Source organism: Papaver somniferum, unplaced genomic scaffold (genome assembly GCF_003573695.1).
Source record: "Papaver somniferum cultivar HN1 unplaced genomic scaffold, ASM357369v1 unplaced-scaffold_21, whole genome shotgun sequence".
NCBI lineage: Eukaryota > Viridiplantae > Streptophyta > Magnoliopsida > Ranunculales > Papaveraceae > Papaver > Papaver somniferum.
Window position 1 is genome coordinate 3,389,419 of NW_020631041.1, and position 22,214 is coordinate 3,411,632.

A 22,214-nucleotide genomic window follows, 5' to 3' on the forward strand; every position below is an offset into this window, starting at 1 on the left:
ACCTTCTTACTAATGCAACATCTCATGAATATATTCTACATTAAAATCCTATCTAATATATTCTGTGATGTCACTACAGTAAAGTGGTTACACTCGATGATGATATCAGTGACCTGAGTTTGAAACTCGCAAACACCAAATTCTTTATCAATTAAAAAATGTATGTATATATATATATATATTTTGTGGTGGGTAGGAATAGTTATGTATCGTACTATCATTTGAATGACCCACTTGTTGAGATGATTCCGACATCAATAAAAGCTGTTGCTAGCCTCAGGAACGGACCCAAGATCATCTATACTGGGTGGGATAGTTAAACTAGAAAGGCGACGTTTAGTACTCCGTCCTTGCCTAGACCAGATCTACCCAAACCTTGTTCCGGTGAACATAATTCATTCGTACGTACACGTCGGTATTAACTTTGGAACAGAGTACCTCCGATATTATTCCCGTCAACGTCTAACCACTTGTTTTTCTGGCTATATTAAGTCGTTTTACTTACGCTAGGCAAACACCCTAGTACTCTGTTAGGAAAACGTCTAACTAATCAAGCCAATGGATATTATAAACGTACTAGTACTCACGCAAGAATTGAAAGGGAAGACTAGCTTGCTAATTCCTAACTTTCAACCACCATCATAACGGTGATTAATTGAAGGCAATTGAATCGTACAAATGAACGCATCTACGGTGCCAAGTTATATGGTCCAATAGTGCACGCTTAAATGTTCCAGATCCAGAATAGGTAAGTAAACAATGGTACATATAAATGAGAGAATACGTTTAATGCAGTCCTTTTGCAGTTTGGTTTACGAAAAAGTATCAAAACATTTGTCTACCTACTACAAATAATCTTTATGATACGAATTCTGTGATGTAAAATCTATCATCGTGGCACAATGTTTGCCCCTGAGAAAATCTGTTGTTCTTCATTTATGACCTAATAATTGAACGATTTTTAGGGACATCCCTGTTTTTAACAATAAAAAATTAAAAACCCCTTGCCCCGTTTTTTTAGTAATGATTATAATACTTTCATGTTATTTTTTTTTAAATCTCAAAATTTTTGTTTTCCTTTGACTTTGATTTTTTTAATTCATCAAGTTTGTACCGGTTCGGCTAGTTTTTTTTCTTTTTCTAACTGAACCTCAATTTCTTCTACCAGAAAAAAACACGCCAAACCTCGTTAAATTTTTCATATACAAAGAAAAAATTAAATTAAAGTTAGGCTAGAAAAAATAACAGAAAAAGATCAACCGAACATGGATTGGGCTACGAAAAAAAACCCGGCCAGTCTTGGGCTAGGAAAAATAAAGAGTTAGCTGATCCTCAATCAGTTTTTCTCATATGAAAAACATATTTAAGTTCGGCAAGGAAAAATAAAAAGCCCTACGGCGAACCTAATATATGAAAAACGAAAAACAAAACAAAACAAAAAACGCAAAAAAACTTAAAAAGTTACATTGTCCGACATCTCACCGATAAACATTTTCCTACTGATAAGGTAAGGCAACATGGAGTGATAGGATTCAACACAACGGTGATGTATATGCTTTGTGGGAAGAAGCTCTTAAGAAACTTAAGATGTGGTTATGTACACGGTGTATGCATCTGCACGCTTGGAGGAAATGTTGCAAGTCACATAAAGGTGATATAACCCCTGCTCACTTCAATGGTACAGATGTGGTTTTCTCATCCATGGTATAGCAACACCGTCTGCAGAGGTAAGTTTTTCTATTACCGAAGATTTATGTGTGGATGATGCATATAGTCTACCATGTGTTGATGTGGAGTTATTGGATAAAGTTTTTCGATCTCAAACTCATACTATTAGACATAATCCTGCTAAGTGTAGGCTTAGTTTTTCCAGAGATTTTAAACATACTATGGATGGTGTTATTTCTAACCTTACGGATATATCCTCTTGGGTTAAGTTGCTTCTCTTTCTTATGTATATCCTTACGAATTACATTCCTAAGTGCAGTTTTGAGGAAAGTCTGGGGTGAGAAGAATTGCAGTTTGTTTCAATAAACCATGCTCTTAAACAATGGCGTGATTCAGATGGTTGCCTTAAGTTAGTTCAAAAATTAATTGTAGACCATAAGTTCTTAACCAATCATAAATTTCCCTGCAGTAAGTATAAGTAAGAGGACATTAATTTGCGTCCGTGTAGAAAAAAATTAAGTCAGGGAACATTTATTGTTGCAATTAGAGTTCTTACTTCTAATGTTGTTGCTCTTTGTAATGACGATACTATGGAAGTTCTTAAGATTAAACATCTCACTGTACCAGCACCAGTAATATCCACTTCACCAATTGATTTTGATGCTTTTGTTGTTAATAAAGATATGGTTTTAGGAAGAATTAGGAGCTTCCCCGAAGACACTGCTTGTGGAAGAGATGGTTGTCATGCTCAGCATTTCTTAGATGCTTTGAGTGGACCAGCTGTTGTTGTTTCCGATGATGTCCATGCTTTCATTATTGCCATTGTCAATCTTCTGCTTGCAGGTAAATGTCCTCCCTCACTTTGTGAGTTTATTGCAAGTGCTCCATTGACCCCATTACTTAAACTTGAAGGGGATATTATACCAATGGTTGTGGGTAAAATTTTGCGCAGACATGTTTCTAAGGTGGTTGCTTCATCTGTAAGTAAGGATATGCATGTTTATTTAGGCGATTATCAGTTTGGTGTTGGTGTCCCTTGTGGTAGTGAAGCTATATTACGCTCCGCTAATCGTATTTTAGAATAAAAAGGAACAAGTAACCTAATGTCTATGTTGCTGGTAGATTTTAAGAATGCTTTTAACCTTGTTGATAGGGAAATAATGATTTCTGAAGTGAGATGTAATTGTCCCACTATATCTAGGTGGGTTGAATTTTGTTATGCCTCTCCTGCTGGGCTCTATTATGACACATCTACTTTGTCATCGGCTCAAGGAATCCAACAAGGTGATCCACTAAGACCATTGCTTTTTGCGTTGGCTTTACACCCTCTAGAGAAGAAGATTGTTGCACATTGTTCCTTGGATCTTCAGGCCTAGTATGTAGATGATGGTACTATCATTGGTGATACTTTGCAAGTATCTAAAGCACTTCAAATCATCCAATCCGAGGGTCCAGTGCTTGGTCTTCATCTCAATTTACATAAAACTGAAATTTTTTGGCCTACTGTTGATGAAAGAAGTCGACTTGAAGATGTTTTTCCTGCAGAAATCGCCATACCAACTGAAGGGGATAAACTTCTTGGGATTCCTGTCAGTTTGAATCACCAGTTCTGCAGTGACATTATTTTAGATCGTGTGAACAAAACTGTACACTTGATGCATGCCATACAAAGTTTAGGAGACCCCCGAAGTGAGCTCTTGCTATTGCACAATTGTGCATGTATTTCCAAACTATATTTTACTATGAGGACTACTGCACCAATGTATTTGACACTCATCTCTTCAGCTATGTGTGATGTTTGATTGTGTATGATGGACCTGGATATGGTGTATTATAACACGGGTTTGCTACTTTTCCTATCTGAGATGGTGGTCTAGGCATTTATTCTATGTCAGACACCACGTAGTATTGCTATCTTGCTTCCAATCCAAGCAGCCGTAGGATACTCTTTTGCGGCGATCTGGCGTATGTAGAGATGGTTTCAACTACCAGCTTACGTTAGACTCTTTCTTCGAGGTCTGTCATATTGATCATGCATCTTTCGACATTAAGGTAACTGCTCCCATCTTATGCATTTATTGGCAGTTAAGTACTTTGATGTTGTTAAACAAGAGATGCCAAATTTGTATAACATGTCAGCTAGGAGTTTAGTCTTATGACAGTGCAATAAATTCTCCCATGCTGAGGATTACTTGTTAGCTTTGCCTATAGGTGGTCTTGGACAGTGCATAGGACCTCGACAATTTTGTGATGTTCTTTGTTATCGACTTGGTATTCCGCTCTTTCCAGTTGAGAGTTTTTGTTCCTTTTGCAGTATGGATATGGATATTTTTGTTGATCATTCGCTTCAATATGCACACGAAATAGATTTAAAGTTTCGACATGACTTAGTCCGTGATGTGTTGTTTGATATATGTTTTCGTGGTATCATACAAGCACAAAAAAAGTGGATTTGGGTTTCTTATCAACTGAAGGGGGTGCTTTAAGGCCAGCAGACATTCTCTTCCATAATTGGGATAATGGTCGCGACGTATTCTTAGATGTAACTGGAATTTCACCTTTTACAAGAGTTAATTCTTTTATACCATGGAAAGCGGTAAGTAATGTGGTTTCAAGAAAGCGGAACAAGTATCTTGACAAGCTGTACTACACATGGTTATTGTTTCGGTACTCTAGCTTTGACGACGCTAGGTGAGTTAAGAGATGAGACCGTAGATTTCTTGAAGAGAGTGAAGAATTTTGTAAGTAGTCATGATGTAAGTTTTAAAATTGGTGATTTTCTTTTCATAAGTTGTGAATTGCAATTCGAAAAGGTGTTGGTGCCCAGCTTGTTGCTAGGTTGCCGACAAGTTATTTGTAAACTCTTATCAATTGTTTATGACAATAATCATCTAATTCGAAGATATCGATTGATATTTAAACTTAAGAAAAAGAAAGAAAAAAAACACTTACAAGATTAATAACGTGATTTAAATAAGATTTCATTCTGCCTCAAAATTAGGGCGAGCAGCGGGTGAAAAATTCGTGAACTCAGTGTCATCTAGGGGTGTGCAACGGACGGACGGACGGTTGCGGATTAGGGGTCACCCGCAACCAAATCATCAAAGTTTCGGATTTGGAAAATTAAACCGTGACCGGCCCAATCACCCGCGGATTTCACATCCGCGGATCAGCGGGTAATGCGGACCAGATGCGATTTAACCGTGGATTTAGTCAGAAGAAAAAAAAAAGTAAACAAACAAAAAAGGTGAGGGAATTTTTGGGCATGCTATGCTAGGCATTTCATCAAACAACTTGCGTGCATAATAATGAAAAACAAAGTAACTGATTTGGAGTAGAATCGGTATTCAGGGACTAATAAGTCGAAAGGAGAATTCCATAATGTAGATATGAACACCATTCAAAAAAATCAAAAGATATTTGGACTGAAACTAACATGAAATTGAGCGAAGGGGAACTTCAGTTCGTTTCATTTCAAAGCAAACTCCGTTAGGTTAAATAGCAGAATACATGGCACCGGCTGGAGGCTCATAAGCTTTGTTTTGCCGAGCTTTATTTAATTGGACTTTATCTTTTTTTTTTTGTTATAACCTACGGTGCGTGTGAATCCGCGGATTTAAAAAACCAAGCGCAACCAAACCGCTAAACCTTGTGGATTTGAAAACTCACCCGTGTCCGGCCCAAAAACTCTTGCGAATTGGTTTTCACCCGCAATTTTGCGGACGGTTGCGGATGAAATCCGCGATTCCGGATTTTATGCACACCCCTACTATCATCTGCGTCCATCACAACTACATGGTGGGTGCTAAATTTTCATCCATGTCCAGTGCGTCACCTTTAGATTATTTTTTTAAATAGGAAAGAAGATACATTAAGAAACTTAAACTAAATTTACATAAGAGGAATATTTCCTGAGATCTCCAAACTCGTGAGCGGAGACTCGATCCGCTGACCTCCTATTTGAGAGTCAGGCTTCTAACCAACTGGGCTAACTTCCAATGTTTCGTCACCTTAAAATGATGTAACTTCTGATGATGGAGTCTCATACTTTCAAAGCACCCACTATTGCAGCCCTTCTTCTTAATAGTGGCGGATGTCTACCATAACTGCCCCCTATAATGGGTGCCTGTAAAGGTATGCCCGGCTGTTAACAGTTTCTTTAGTGGCAATTACATATGAACCGTTCCCTGACCATGGTTCTGACGGATACGTTACCTTTCGCAGCTTGGTTTATGAAAAAGTAGGGGTGTAAATTGGGCCGGCCCGAGCTGCCCGGCCTAATTATTAAATGGGATGGGACAGGGCGGGCAGGAATTTCTCTTACCCAACAAATTAAAAGGGCCGGGTAGGCAGGATCATACTATAAAATAAACTACCCATGACCTGTCCAAGCCTGTTAAGTAATTTGGGATAGGGCGGGAAGGGCCGGTCAGGCCTTGAATATACAATAATAAGTTTAGACCAGATAAAAATATGCGAAAAAATTGTAACCTAATTTAACTAAAATATGGCCAAATTGCCTATAATTATTCCAAGATTGGATATCTTTCAAGAGGAAATCCTGTAATTTCTCATTATAATTAGGAAAATGAAATATATGCACAAAGATATGTTGGGAGATATTCGTATATCGAGTATATTATAATATAAAATTAAAGAATAAATCGGCAATTAAGTTTGGTAAACGGGTTGATTTAGTGGGCTAACAGGTCCGTTAATGTTGACGGGCTAACGAGATGGATACAAGGGTGGGCAAGACTTTTTAACTAATGACCTTTGTCCGTCCCGTTAATTGAACGGAATAGGCCGGGATAACATTTGACGGGCCACGGGCAACCATGAGTTTCCATGGAACAGGGCGGTTGGTATGGGCGAAAGCTGTCGGGAAATATTTACAACCCTACGAAAAAGTATCAAAAACAACTGTAGTCCTAAAAATATTCTTCAGGATACGAATTCTGTGATGTTAAACCTATCATTGTGGCACAACGTTTGCCCCCGAGACAAATTTGTTTTGTGTCCATAAAGTCTGTTTTGCCTGTGATCTTCATTAATGACCTATTAATTGAGCGACTTATTTGGGGGACATCCCAGTATTTGGGGGGACCACTTACCCAATTTTTGTTGGACATCCCAAATATTTTTATTTTTCTTTGATTTTCATTTTTCACTTTTTATCGTAATTTTTCTAATTATTTTTTGATTTGTCAAGTTTGTTTTGTTTTCCCTAGTTTTCTTTTACTGTTCTAGCCGAACCTCGATTTCCTCAAAAAGGAAAAAGACCCTTAATAAGTCATTTATATACTCCCTCCGTCCGTCCCTATTATAAAGGAGGAATTGTACAAATTTATAGTCCCATTAGATAAGCAGACCTTCAATTCCAAGATGGATTTTTTCATATATTACTCTTATTTATTATAAGTAGTTATCACCACAATTAAGTTAATGTTTCTAGTGTTGAAAATTGTAGAAAAGATAAAAAAGGAAAGATGATGGAAATGTAGGAAATCAGAAAATATTCTTATTCTAAGAGAAACTCACTTCTCCGCCTATATAATGGGGACGGAGGAAGTATATAGAAAAAAATAATTGAAATCAGGCTAGAAAAAATAACACAAAACTAAAAGTCAACCGGATTTGGATTCGGCTACGGGAAAAAAAAAATCGGCTGATCCTGGGCTAGGAAAAATATAGATTTCGCCTACCCTCGATTAGTTTTTTGAGTATGAAAAGAAAAAAACAAAAAATCCTAGGCGAACCTAATATATACTCCCTCCGTTTTTAAAAAATAGTCAAATTTCTTTTTTGGATATGTCAAAAAAAATAGGCTTGTTTTCATATGTGGAAATTCAAATGTTATGATTTTACTACTATACCTATAGAGGGACGACTTCTCTCTCTCCATTTTCTCTCGTAATATAAAAAGGGGACCACTTCTCTCTCCTCTTTTTCTAATAAGAGATGAGTGGGAACCAAAGGATAGATTGGGAAAAAACATGGAAAAGTGGCTCGAATGATTAATTTTTTTAATTTTTGTGAAAACCAAACAAGCCTATTTTTTAGAAAATAAGAAAAAATAAAATAAAAATAAAAGGTAGCCTAATCATTTCGATTTCGTAACACTAAGACATCGCTTATCATCAAATGGTGGATGGAATAATCATTTAAGGGTCCCCTGAAAAATGGGCCAGCACCCAAATAATCGTTCTAAATATTGTTTGCAGGCCCAAAGTTTTCTAACTGCCCCCAAATTTTACCGTTTGACTCAAATTTATTGTGCTATCCTAATGGCTCAAATCGGCAAAAAATGACTGCCATCACAGTTGGGATTTCATTTTGATTCTAAAACTTTCTCTCTCCTTATATTACTATGCAACTTTATCTTTTAACACAAACAATTATCTCCTTTCCATAGTAGCTATTTTGGTCCATTAGTAGTTATCTCGGTCTTCTTCATTGAATTTTCTCAACCATTTTCTTATTTTTTTGTCCCGTTTTAATTTAGTTTAAGATCCGGATAAAATTACTTATATAATATATACTTACTTAAATAAAACAAATTGCATTATAACAATTTATATTATAGTATTTTTTTTTTCTGATATAGGTATGGCAAGTTTGTGCCATTAGGATTTCTCATACCTCTTGGACAGGCTTCGATTTCATTCAATCTTTCCTATGATCATCTACGGACGTCATGAACGGAGGTTATAAAATTCGATGCTGAATTTGGGCATATTACTTCTTTTATGGAAGCATCATATCTTCTCAAAGTGTATCCAACAAACTAGTAATAAACCATTAGAAGATTTCAATTCCCTTGTCGGTTTACATATATTTGGTGCAGATTTTTGTTTTCGATTTTCTTCGTTTCAAAATTATTGTACGAATCATGTATTTCGATTCATGGATGTAATTGAATGTTATGTAATTATATTCTATTAATCAACAAAATTTGGAGCTTTCATGCTCCTCATTCCTTAAAAAAAAAATATCGGCGAAAATTTCTTGTGCCTCAAAATTAGGGCGAGCAACATAAAAAAAACACCCACTATTGCAGCCCTTCTTCTTAATAGTAGCGGCTGTCTACCATAACTGCCCCTATAATGGCTTCCTGTAAAGGTATGACCGACAAATGGTGCACTAACGATATACTCTGCAATTACAATACGTTACTTCAGGTAGAATCTGCAGAGTGACTATGAGACCAGTATTCTTTTACAAGTTTCGCAAACAGAGATCCTTCTGTGTTCATCAATTTCATTGGCTCGTCATATTCCATTACTTTTCCTGACAAACAAGATGAACACATCGTCAGTTTAAATGAAAATGAAGAGGACTTATAAATCTACAGAACATTAGAAAGTTTTTGGAAGGTCAATTGGTCAATAATAGTGTTATGTACTGTTAAGAGGCATTATAAAGTTTACCATCACTGAGGGCAAGCACCATTGTGCAGTCCATCACGGTTGGAATTCTATGAGCCACTGTGATCACAGTGCAGTCAGCAAATTCAACCCTTATGGTCTTCTGTAGAATAGAGTCAGTTGCATTGTCAATTGATGCAGTGGCTTCATCCAACACTAGAATTCGGCATCTCCTCAACAGGGCACGACCCAAACAGAACAGTTGGCGTTGCCCCATGCTCCAATTTGATCCATCGTCTGCGACTGCAATATCAAATTGACATTAATGACTTGGACCTCTAAGACAATGGAACCACATTCAATATCTTGAAAGAATACCTAGTGAATCCAATCCATCTCCTTTCTCTCGCACTGCTTCTTCAAGCTGGCACTTTCCGAGAACCTTATGAGCATACATGAAAAATCATTCTTATTATTGCGGCAAATGATTATTTGATTTTGTTCAACTGTATCATGTCAGCAAAAATTATACCTCCCAAATTTCCTGGTCAGAGTGTTGAGACAGAGGATCCAAATTGTATCTAACAGTACCATTGAAGAGAATAGGATCCTGAGGTATAATACCTAACCGCGATCTCAGATCATGAAGTCCAATGGTAGAGATGTCAATGCTATCTATCACAACTCGTCCCCCTACTGGCTCTACCAAACGGAAAAGAGCACCTATCATAGTCGTCTTCCCACTGCCGGTCCTGCCAACAATCCCAATCTTGTGTCCTCCTTCAAATATGCAACTAATTCCTTGAAGAACAAGGGGAGTATTGGGCCTATATCTGACCTGCTTGTGACCAATTCATTATATGCATTATTCTTTGAATTGAACATGAAAATGCAAATAGTTCACAAAGGTTACCTTTAAATCCAGAATCTCAACTCTGCCAACAGAGGGCCAATTAGGTAAGGGTCGCTTCGCTTCAATGACTTTTGGGGCTTCACTGGGAATGTGCAGATATTGGTTTAGTCGTTCAACAGAAATGATATGATTTGCTAATGTGCACTGGTACTGGATTGAGATAACGAGGGAAATGTTCAGAGAAAGACCATATGACAATGCCATTCCAACAAATCCTGCAGTAGAGATTAGTTATCATATAATAATTTAGTATCCAGGTATACGGTAGAACAACCAACACATAAGTGATACAGATGTTGTAATTGTTAAGCAGCACCTACCAGAACTAAATGTTCCCAGTGGAAGCAAAACCATCACAAGTGCAGAAGTGGAAAGGACAACAGCACTTAGTGTTTCCAAACGTTGGATCAACCACTCGTTTGCTGAGAAAATGTGAAAAAATGGACTTGAATTTTTGTCTATGAGGTCCAGATTCTCAGCAAAGAATCTATCTTCCTCCTCAAATGCTCTGATTGTCATTGCCCCAGCAATGGATTCGGCGAGATGGTTTGCTATCATAGATTTAGTTGTTCCATTGATTCGCATGAACTCTTTTGCAGAAGTGAAATAGTATTTCTAAGGGAGAAAGAAAATTCCACAAAGTTAAAAATATACCAAAAGAGGCCATTGAAAATTCACAAGCAAGCCTGGTTCAATACCTGTAAGCAGATTGCCATTAGTATCATGGGTATGGAGACAAATAACACTGGCCAAGTAATAACGGCTAATACCCCAAGATTAGCATATGCACCCATAGCCACAACGACAGATAGTATTAAGCTGAATGGAATATCAAGGTCTACAATACTCAAATCAGAAGAGACCTACATAAGAAACATGGAATTAAGGTTTAACACATACTTATTAATAAATGAATAAATAAAATCTGGTTTTAATGCTCTTACCCGACTCAGTATCCTTCCCAAAGGTGTGGAGTCATAGAAAGACATGGGCGCATGGAAAAGACAGTTCAATAGCTGGCAAAATAAGGACTTCGATGATTGGAGACCCATAGCAACTGTAGCAATCATTCTAACAAGTACAAGAAATATTGTGACACATCCAATAACTAAGTAAACTACAATCAGTCGTAATTTAGTGACTTGAGGGTTATCAACATTCGCAGCCATCCAAGAGTTCTGTAGTATTTGTAAACCCACAAAAATGATGTGGGCCAGAATTGCTATAGAGAAGTAGATGAAGCCTTTGTTCTGATTCAGATACTGCAGGTATGGTTTTAGACCGGTGTCTCCAGATTCCCTCTCTTCAAGCTTAATCAACTGATGACCAACTGATTTCAACTGTTTCTCACCATAAGTTTTAGAAATCTCTTTTGAAGAAGTTCCATGACCCTGAGAAGAGGATACTTCTGAAAAACTATCGGAACCAGCTGTATCTTCGTGTGCATTTACAAGTTCAGAAAACTCTTGACAAGATGCCAGCAACACATGATAAGGAGCGGCACGTAAGATTTTCCCATCTGACATCAGCTGCAACGGAAACCACATTGTTTCATTGTTAAGTTCAGATATCCTAGAAGTTATTCATAGATCAGCAAGTTTCAACAACATTCAGTATTTCAGTTTTCGGTGGATTAGGTCATCCAAAAGGTCTTGCATCATCTATTATGTTATCAAAATGGAGCATAACGACTAAAGTAGTCATAAGGATTAGAAATGCAATCTCACCAAAACAGAATCAAATTTAGGAAGAAAATCGACTTGATGTGTCACAAGTAAGACTGTCTTTGCTGATAGAGCTCCCATTACATACTCCTGCACAACCAATCTAATTGAATAAATTTTAGACGGAAAGAATTTTCAATTAGAAAAAGAAGAGAATTATTTTAAGGAAGAGTCACAAACTGACGTTAAATAGGTTTGTAGCAGTGTGAGCATCAACGGCGCTAAATGGATCATCCATCAAGTATATATCAGCATCCTGATAGAGAGCACGAGCAAGTTGAATGCGCTGCTTCTGGCCACCACTCAGATTAACTCCTCTTTCTCCAATTTCAGTCAGATCCCCGAAAGGAAGCATTTCAAGGTCCTTTAGAAGTGAGCACTTCACTAATGTTTCTTGGTACCTTATTCTGTCCATGTTGCATCCGAAAAGAATATTATCTTGTATGGTTCCAGTTTGAATCCATGCCATCTGTGAAACATACGCAATCTTACCATAAATTTGAACCTGCGGAGGAGAGAAAATGAACAACATTAACTATTTATGAATATTCAAAACTAAAGTTATTCTGTAGATAAACATGGCAACCTTAAGCAATGATACACCAAAAAGGTACTGCTGTATATAAAAAGTTAAAAACTAACCGTTCCCTCAGTGTTCAAAACTTCTCCAAGAATTGCTGCTAACATAGTTGATTTTCCTGCACCAACCTCACCACAGACAGCAACCTTCTCGCCAGGTTTAACCTCCAGGTTTATACTGCTAAGTGTAGGCTTTAACGGATTCTCTTCCCATGAAAAATTGCCCAATTTGATAGAAATTGCTGGCCTAAGTTGGTCTCCATTATCCTTTTGCTTAGAAATCCCAGTCTGTAGCTCCTGTGCCCCAAGAAACCTTGTGATCCGTGCTAACGCAACTTTTGCTTGAATAACCACACCAATAACCTCAGGAATTGCTCGAACAGGTTCCTGAACAAGACGTAAAGTTGCTAGAAAAGTAAAAGCATTACTAGCATAAAGCGGAACACCAAGAAAGTAACATGCCCCAAAAGTAGCTGCCGAAACCAATACTGGGGATGACCAAAGGAGAATCGCATTGTAAGCTCTCCGCAGCTGCACTGCAGACAACCACTTAAGTTCTTCTTCTCGCAATCTTTCAATCACACTCTTGAAATGTGTCTCCCAAGCATACAACTTCAAAATCTTCATGTTCACAAGGGCTTCTGATATAGCCTTTAGTCTCTCATCCTGTGCAACCATAAGGTTGGACTGGAATTTATGTTGTAGTTTAGCCACGGGAGCATTGCATAACACATTTAATACTATTACAACCAAAGCTGCAATTGTAGCAATCCCCACAGAATTAGAAAGCCTCAATTGCTTTTTATAGATGGCTGCCGAGAGAATTGATCTGATTTTTATGCCTATCAATCTACTACGGAAGTACCATTGCCTTTGCGCCAATGACTCAAAGAATTTTGTGAAGAATAATGAAACAACCAAAACATACCCTTCATATTTAAAAGTTTGTTTCCCAGACAACCTTAATGAAGGCATTAAGAAGAAGAGGACCAGCAGACATAGTGAGTATCTTGAGCAACGCGAAAAATCCAGATATTAATATCTCCTTCCAGTAACAAAGAAACATAGTCCATAAAATTGATGGTGGTTCAGATGCATTAGTTTGCTTCTGCGAATTTAGTCGGTCCATAAACAACATATAACAACTCTTTGCTCGATCTACCTTCCGCAACTGCGGTATATCTGCATCATTAAGGGTTTTCTCCTTACCACTCTTCATCAACGGGTTTAACCACCAAAATGTCATTTTACTAAGAGATCCTGCCATCGCAAAAGGAGTTTCACTTCCCACATCTGCTTCAATATGTCCATTAGATCCACCATTCAAAGGTGCATAAAGAGAATTTCTGTCCCCAGTTTCACTTGTATCTTCTGAATGGTTTCCCTTTGAAGTGCATAATAAAAGAAGCACTGCTCCAGGAAGTAATAGTATGTCTAGAACAATGTTAACTGAAACCATTATCTCGACCACAAGGACCAACACTGCCGAAAAACAAAGAAGTCCAGCAATCAAGCATGTAACTACAGAACAAAGCCTCAACATCCCTTTCCCAAATTTCTTTCCCCTAAGGCTAATATTTATACTTAAAATCAACCATGTGAATCCCTGAAACAAGACTACAACCCATCGATGCAAAGGCAACACACCTATCTGTTTACTAACTTGAAGAATCCCCAAACCCAAGTATACCGATCCAACACAACCATTATAAACAGCAGAAACAATCTCCAAGGAAGTATACCCACGCGAAGCATTACTAACCGTCTTCACAGAAGAAGGCTTCGAAATAACAGCAGTTGACAATAACACAAATAGTAGCAGGACATCTAAGCAAACGACAACGCCATTATGTACACAAGAAGAAGGTTTCAGAAGTTCAAAAAAACCACATGTTGCACCATTACAATCAGAATCTCCGCAAAATAATGTCCAGAGATTCTCCATGATTATGTTTACAAATTCTGCTTCTGTTTAGCAATGAAAGCACTATGTTACTTAAGAATTTCATATACCACTAACCAAAATAAGTAACCAATCAAACCTACCCAAAGCAAAATTCTAAAACACAATTACTAAAAACCCATGTAATTAATAATTTAAGAAGCCAGAACCATGTAAAATCTATAAACTCAGAGAAATGAAAACAAATACGTACCATAAAATTCCAAGAAGCATTATTCGGAGAAATGGGATTGTGAATCTCCGGTTACTTTGGATGACAAGGAGGTTGACTTAGAGGTGAACCACATACTGGCATAGATTCTTTTCACAGCAGGACCTACAATAATTTCAGCCATAAGAAAAGAAGCACGATTCTTGTTCTTTTTGTGCCATGCTAATCATATTTCGTCATTGCTGGCGTATTTATAATCATCATTGTGTAAAGTTATTATAAAGAGAAATGAACACATGACTCACCCTAAAATCCAAAGAAAGTATTGCAGAAAAAACCCAAAACTCCTTCTGTGTCTCCATCTTTAGGTCCGGCCACACACTAGATTCTCATCCAAAAACTAACATAATTTTCATTCAATTATTTCTTTATTAGATTGAAAGGGAGCATTCATCAAACACACCTTATTCAATTTAAAAACTACTCTAATTCTCCAAATCCTAATAATCAAATACATCAATTTTTGAGGGTACTACCAGGTTTTGTCTGGTGATTGGTTCAGCATCAGTATTTCTTACATAATAATCAATACTTGATTAATTAATTTTTCAGCATATACTGTATAATTTTTACTGATCAACATCACAATCAAGTAGCAGATAAAAGAAAAAGAACGTAAAAGAAAAAAACACATCAGTATTTTGTTTACTTACTATCGTGGTATGCTGGCCGCATAATCCCAGAGCTCACATCAACTACTGCCGTTGCTGACTTCTTTTTTTTTTTTTTGCCTCCTCCTCCGTTGTTTTCTTTGTTTTTAAATTTTGATCTCAGGTGGCGTTTAAAGAGTCTATGCCGGTTATGGGTTGGGTTTTAAGAAGACTAGAATTCCAATGCAAGTGATGTTTGGGTATGTGGCGTCGCGTCTAGCAATTGAGTACGAGCGCGTTTGGTTGTGAAAACTGACAAGTAGAAACAGAAGTCATAGATCAAAAAATACTCCATTTGGGTGATTCATAAAAAATTGATTTTTCTATTCCGGCAAGATTTCTGAAATTTTTCTTTCTCCTAGAATTCTGGAAATCGAAAAATTTAATTATGGATGTGTATCCGAACGGGCCATAAACAAAATATTTAAGGTGGGCCAGAACACAATGTAAAGAATAGGTCCCTCCTGACGACACAAACCGAAACTTGTGCCACATCATTCTCTACATTTGAGTGATGTTTTATTTCGCGAAATGGTATCACCGGAAGACTTTTGTCGTGGTATCACTAGATTAATTCGGTTGTATCAAATAAAATAAAATAGGATCATTAAGAAGTAAATCTCAAAACCCCTTTGACATATAATTTTGAAAATGGTCAAATTGGTTTTATTTAATTAACACTAATAAGCATGTTTAGTTTAATTAATTAGTTGAATTAAATGTTACAAAATCTTGTTTAGGTTAGATTGAATTTATGAATTTTGTTAGAAGATTTTTGAGAAAAAAATTGATGTGAGATTTTGTTTCCAACGAAAATAAAACCACACTAGCTAAACACTTCTAAAAAGGGGATTGCGAAAATGTTTAGTGGTTTCATTCTCAAAATTACAGAAGAAATCAACAATTTCAGAACTGGAAGTATGAAAAGTTGGCAAGATCGAAAAATATGAAAGATAACGACCATCGATAACCTGCATGTTGGTAATGATGACGACCAATGAGATTCTTCATACAGAGAAAGGTGTTACAAATGTATGATTAGTCGGTGAGGTATGAATTTCATAACCTGCCGACTAAACTATAATCGTCAAGGTTAGGAGTGTCAAACACCGACGACTAAAAACTTTATACACAATCTTGTCACGATTGCAGATAAAAAACCATGACGACTAAATGAAAAATGAGACACAGAGAAAGATTGATTTAAGCTGTTATTGGTCGTCATTGTCGAAATTGCACAAAGTGACGACTAACACAAAGTCGTCAAGGTAGATGTTTGAGGATTATGATGACCCTAAAACTTATAAAACTTATAGAGTCAAAATCGTCAACCTACACAAATTAGACCATGACGACTTTTGAATACAAAGAAAAGTCGTCATGCTAAAAAAATGTATCTCCTTGACGACTTTTCATATGAACTGGATATGAGATTAGGTATGATTTTGTACTCAATCTAAAATTGATTATGTAATTACATACTCGATTTGAGATTGGGTACAAAATTATACTCAATCTCAAATCTCGCAGGCCCAAATTTTAATTTTAATTTTATTTTATTTTTGATTTTTTAGTTTCGTTTTTATTTTTCGTTCTCTTTCTATTTTTGATTCTATCACGTTGGGTTAGAGTTTTGAAGATGGGTTTTGAAGATTGTTTGTATGAGTTTTAGTTTTACAGTTTTAATGAAAGGGAATTCATGTATTAATAGTAAGGGCAATTTGATCTTTTAATAACATCTTTTACACACCCCTTAGCACACTATATTGAATGGGTTTAAATTTTGTGTACCCCAATCCGGCCAGTTTTACCAACTTTTATACATAGGAGATAATTAGAATACATTTAAAATGCATAGACATATCCCTCTATGCACCAACCTTCTGTTAACCGTACAAGTTCTTATTTTAGATTTTTTTATGGTTTTTTTTGGGCTTCACTAGATTACTAATAGTAATTTTTATAACCCCTTATCCTCTTATTTTATATAATACCTAATATACCTGTAACGCCCCCTCGACCACGGCCGACGATATTGTCCACCCTTTGGACATCCCACAGGGGTAGGTGGTTTTGTTCCTGGGGCTTGTTAGGACCTCAAAAGGCCTCGTCAACATGGAGAATCCGAAGCATACCTTATTAGCCCAGGCTCCGGACGCTTCCTGACCAATATGGGACTATTTCACCCACACCCCAAGAGAGCCGTCCTCAGCTCTGATACCAAGTTTGTAACGTCCCCTCGACCACGACCGACGATATTTCCCACCCTTTGGACACCCCACAGGGGTAGGTGGTTTTGTTCCTGGGGCTTGTTAGGACCCCAAAAGGCCTCGTCAGTATGGAGAATCCAAAGCGTACCTTATTAGCCCAGGCTCCGGACGCTTCCTGACCAATATGGGACTATTTTAACTAATCTGCTACAAAACTTAACCCAAAACTAGCCCCGCTCAGAAGTATATATACAAGAACTTCTCTCAAATGATACATATACAATAGTCATCTGGTTTACAAATAAAATATACAACATAATAAACATATCCGAAGTTAACCAATTAACGGACTCAACTCCTCGAAGCTTTCGCTGCGCAATTCTGATTTGTCTCTGAAACTGAAAGTGGGAAAGAGTGAGCACATCATCCCTAAAAGGGGTTCCCAGTAGGAAAATAACATTTAATTTTCAAGCAATCATTGGAATGATTTGGAAAACAATTCATGTTTTCCCAAAACACTAAAAGACAACCTGTTCACATGAATAAACAATCATGGGTATATAGAACTAACTTCTTCTTCAAAACAATGAATTATTGGATGTCGACCAATTCCTTATACATCCAATTGTATACATTGACAATGAAATATATTGGATGTCGATCAATTCCTTCCACATCCAATATTATGCATTGATGTCGATCAATTCCTTACACATCAATGTTGGTGTCGACCAATTCCTTACACACCAAAATGAATGAGCGTATTCTATATACCTCAAGAATTTAAAATAAAACAATGCATGGAATACACAATCATACAATGCATGAATTTTTAAACATAAACTTTGGTAAAAGAAAACAGCAATAATCACAAAAGAGTTAAATATAAATTCCCACCTCTTTTGATGATAGGCCACACCCACCTCGAGATCCACGATCTACTGGTTCATCCTTTGAATCGATCGTTGTTAATATAGACTAACTGTTAATCACACAAGAAGTCTAAGAAACTAGCCAAAATGACTCATACAAGAATCATACAAGTCTATCTAATGGTTCTAAGCCCATTTATGACTTGATACCTTTTCATTCTCTATCTTTAACATAACTAAGATTTACTAATTCAATTAGGTTGATTCGGTAGTTCATTAGCTAAGTCTTAAGAATGTCTACAACTGTGTAGAAGAAGCCAAAGGCTAATTCAGACCATAAGGGTCCAAACATCAATTTAGGATAACTAGTCCTAAGCCCAAGATTCACTAAACAAGCCCACTAGCTAAAGGCCTAGTCCATCTGAGCCAACTGACAGTCTCTAACGGTCAGAGGGTCAATTAACGGTCAATGTCCAAGGTAAAGTCAAAGTCAAATGATTCAAGGTCAAACGAGTCAACTTAATAAGTTGAATCAAGGTTTACTGAGTCAACTCAACTCAGTCAGACAACCTGAGTCAGGTAAGTCAGCTAGACTGACTGGGATGCTTAACATGCCTAAAACTCAAGAACAGAAGTCTATATAATCACTAAACATTCCATTCATTCAAATGTAATTCAATAACTCAATACAACTGTAATTAAGCCTACCTGCAATGCAACAGTTCCAAGATCTCATAATAATAACACCATTCTCATGAACTGAGATATCATCCAAATTCTAACTCTTCACAATGAGCACCAACATTTCATTCATATTCTACATCTGCAACTCACATTTTAATTGCACTTCACCCTCTACTGTAATTTGGTCTCATTAACACAAATAACTTTAACACATCAACAACAACAACAACATCCTCTTCACATCAACATACAACACCATGACCTTCGTTTCTACCTAAACTCTTAACTGCAGGTCTAACTCTTTTTACGAAATTGCAACCTGCACATACAAACTCCAGCTGAGATTGCATCTCCACAAATTCAACAGTATCAACACCAATCTCATGAACTGCAACCCATACAATCAACACTACCAAATAACTCATGCAACAACAACACCTCATATTCAACATCACCAGCACCACTAGTTCAACTCAGTCATTTAAACCTCAATTACAGTCAACCACCAGCAAAATCCACCAAACTCGGTACCTATAACCTCCATTCCTAAGTCACCAACAGCTACAGAATCATCACCACTACTTCCAACTGGTCAACACCTACAAGTTCTTAACTTAACCAACTCTTTGTAATTCAACACAGAACAAATCTCAACCACCTCATTTCATAACCATTTCAAGTCTTAGTTTCATCAACAATCATAAACATTCAGCAATAGAGACAAAACTCTTATAAGTTCAACTTAAGAAGAACAATTACCTCTGAATAGATTCAATCATGAAACTGAAACTGAATTCTTCTTTAATTGTCTGTAATTTAGTACATCATCTCAAATCACCAATAATTCATCTTCATGAATCCCAAATCAACATAAACCCTAATTTCCAATTTATAACAGCATCGACATCTCCTCTTCTTCCCAGAGCTAACCAACATCAGCAATATCTTCTAGTTCATCTTCTCTAACTCATCGGTTGTCTCTCTATCTCATACCAACTCTCATCACCCGAAGAGGAAGAAGAACTTCGAATATCAGAAGAACAAAGAAGAGAAAGAGGAGAAGCATAGAAGAAGAGGAAAGAAGAAGAAAAGAGAAAGTGAAAGTCTTCTCCCGACACGTTTTGGTGATAATGCCTACGACCCATGATAAAGGCACCCACCCAAACGTTAAGGGCAGACAGGTCGGTTAACTGCAAAATAACTATTTTTCCCTTTAAACAAAAGTGAGGATATCTTCTTCATCTGATATCCGAACGACACGTTCGAGTAGTCCATTCCGCGTAACTTTTCGAGGCATATCCAATGATACTAGTTTCATATCTAGATTGTTGTTAGATTAATTTCTATTAATTAACGTTCGTGTTAAACTAATCGAGCTATTATCGGCTAATTTGTCACTTGACTGGTCTAATAGCGTTGACGAGCTCGAGGGTCTTTACATTCTCCCCACCTTATATATTTTCGTCCTCGAAAATCGAACCATCCTTCTAGTCTTCAAAAACTCCCCACCTTATGGAATAATCCCATCTCCTATCTAAGTGCAAACAAAAAGAAACAAAGCACAAACATATATGGCTTTCTACTACTAAATTTTTTTGGCTCTAGGTTCAACTATACTGGTCTAAGTTATATACAAGAGGTAAGTATAATTTTCTTACATGAAGCTCTATAACGGAAACTATGACTTTTAGATTTAAATTCTCTACACTAATTTCTATTTCAATAACTTACTCGTTCTAAGTACTTCAGAAGATATTTTATAATAAAGTTTCTAAGTAAAATATGGGATCTATCGGTTCACTAAAAGAAGCAAGTATCCCTTCTATGCCTAGTGATACAAGAATGCACTTGCCCTGTCTAGGTTCGTGACGCCTGACAATGCCTACCTACGTAACAAGTATCACCCTGAACACATCAGAATTACCAACCTCACTATTCCCCAGTGCTGGATTAACTAAGTGCAAACTTATTACGATTTACTAAGTATTAATTTATTAAGATATCTAGTCTTTAACCATCATCCAAATGTTATGTATAATAACTCTTAAATTTTATAATAATTACTATTATATAGTATTATTATTTTTTTATCTTATCAAAAGTTATTGTCTTAATTATATTATCATTTTCATTATTCTTGAGTTAATAGTCCAATTGGTACACTAAGCCTTACTCTTCTAAATATAACTCTACGTTCACGTAAAGATTGATATAATAGATTTTATTTATTCATATTGAATCTGTATATTATATCTTGTTAAATATTGGCATTAGTAATTTAATATGATTTTAATTTTTTTGTTTGCAAAGAAATCAGTATATCTTAACAGTCTTTAGATTTTGGTATTAATAATAAGTATCTTATTCCTAAGAACTATTCTCCTTTAAGTGTAATTTTTTTCTAAGTATTCAAGTATTATAAATATTATTTCACGTATATAATTTAGTGATTTAGTGAATATTTTATTGAACTAAAGATACTCTGGGTATAATATCGTTAACAAGTTTAGTCTCTATTTTATGCATTATATGACCTCACGTTCTAAATCCTACCGAACAAGTCTTATATTAACTATTTGGTTAAACCCAGAACATATAATTCTAATTTGTTATTAGTTAACCTTGCAAAACTTAATAGTTAATCATAATAATTATTATTTTTTTATCGTTATATATCCTTATTGAAATTTTCAGTCATTTTAAGTTTAATATGATACTAATTGATAAATGCTAACACTACTTTATTAAAAAATTTATTACTTTTATTATCATCTATAATTACTATTATAATATTTTTGTTATTAATATTGACGGTCGAACTATGATTCTAACTACTCTTAGAAATATTATTGAGTCGCAAAAATATTATTAACATTTATGTAATTATAGTTTGTTTACTCTTCATAAGTCAATGTGTTCAGTTAATTTGCATGGGATTTACAAGTTTTATCAATAATAGTAATCTCATTATTATTATAGTATTAGATTGTCTACATGTTCATACTTTTTACATTAATTATTCTCTAATCTTTACTAGCTAAAGTTGTTGGTGTACCCTACAACTTTTACTTTAATACATAAACAAACAAACAACCAAACAAACAAATCATCAGATAATTCTTTTAATTATTGATAGCTTTTAGTGATTAATATTTATCTCACAACCCAACCCAGTTCTAAACTAATCTATTTCACTAACTTGGTATCAGAGCCGAAGACGGCTCTCTTGGGGGTGTGGGTGAAATAATCCCATACTGCTCAGGAAGCGTCCGGAGCCTGGGCTAATAAGGTGTACTTCGGATTCTCCATGTTGACGAGTCCTTTTGGGGTCCTAACAAGCCCTAGGAACAAAACCACCTACCCCTATGGGGTG

General features: G+C 36.2%; 1 protein-coding gene and 1 pseudogene across 5 annotated transcripts; one reads left to right on the forward strand and one right to left on the reverse strand.

The window, feature by feature from the left end:
- Window positions 1-1,466: 1,466 nt before the first annotated feature.
- LOC113339911 lies at window positions 1,467-3,527 on the forward strand. Of its 5 annotated transcripts, none has more exons than XM_026585136.1 (2): window positions 1,467-2,511; window positions 2,870-3,527. In XM_026585136.1, the coding sequence occupies exons 1-2, from the start codon at window positions 2,259-2,261 to the stop codon at window positions 2,962-2,964; spliced, it is 348 nt and encodes a 115-aa protein (XP_026440921.1). In that variant the 5' UTR covers window positions 1,467-2,258; the 3' UTR covers window positions 2,965-3,527. The 5 variants fall into 5 exon arrangements, with proteins under 5 accessions (XP_026440921.1, XP_026440920.1, XP_026440918.1 ...); XM_026585135.1 differs by having other exon boundaries at window positions 2,941-3,527; XM_026585133.1 differs by having other exon boundaries at window positions 1,467-1,727; window positions 1,988-3,527.
- A 5,052-nt stretch (window positions 3,528-8,579) lies between these two features.
- LOC113339910 lies at window positions 8,580-15,452 on the reverse strand (annotated as a pseudogene).
- Between the last annotated feature and the right edge of the window lie 6,762 nt (window positions 15,453-22,214).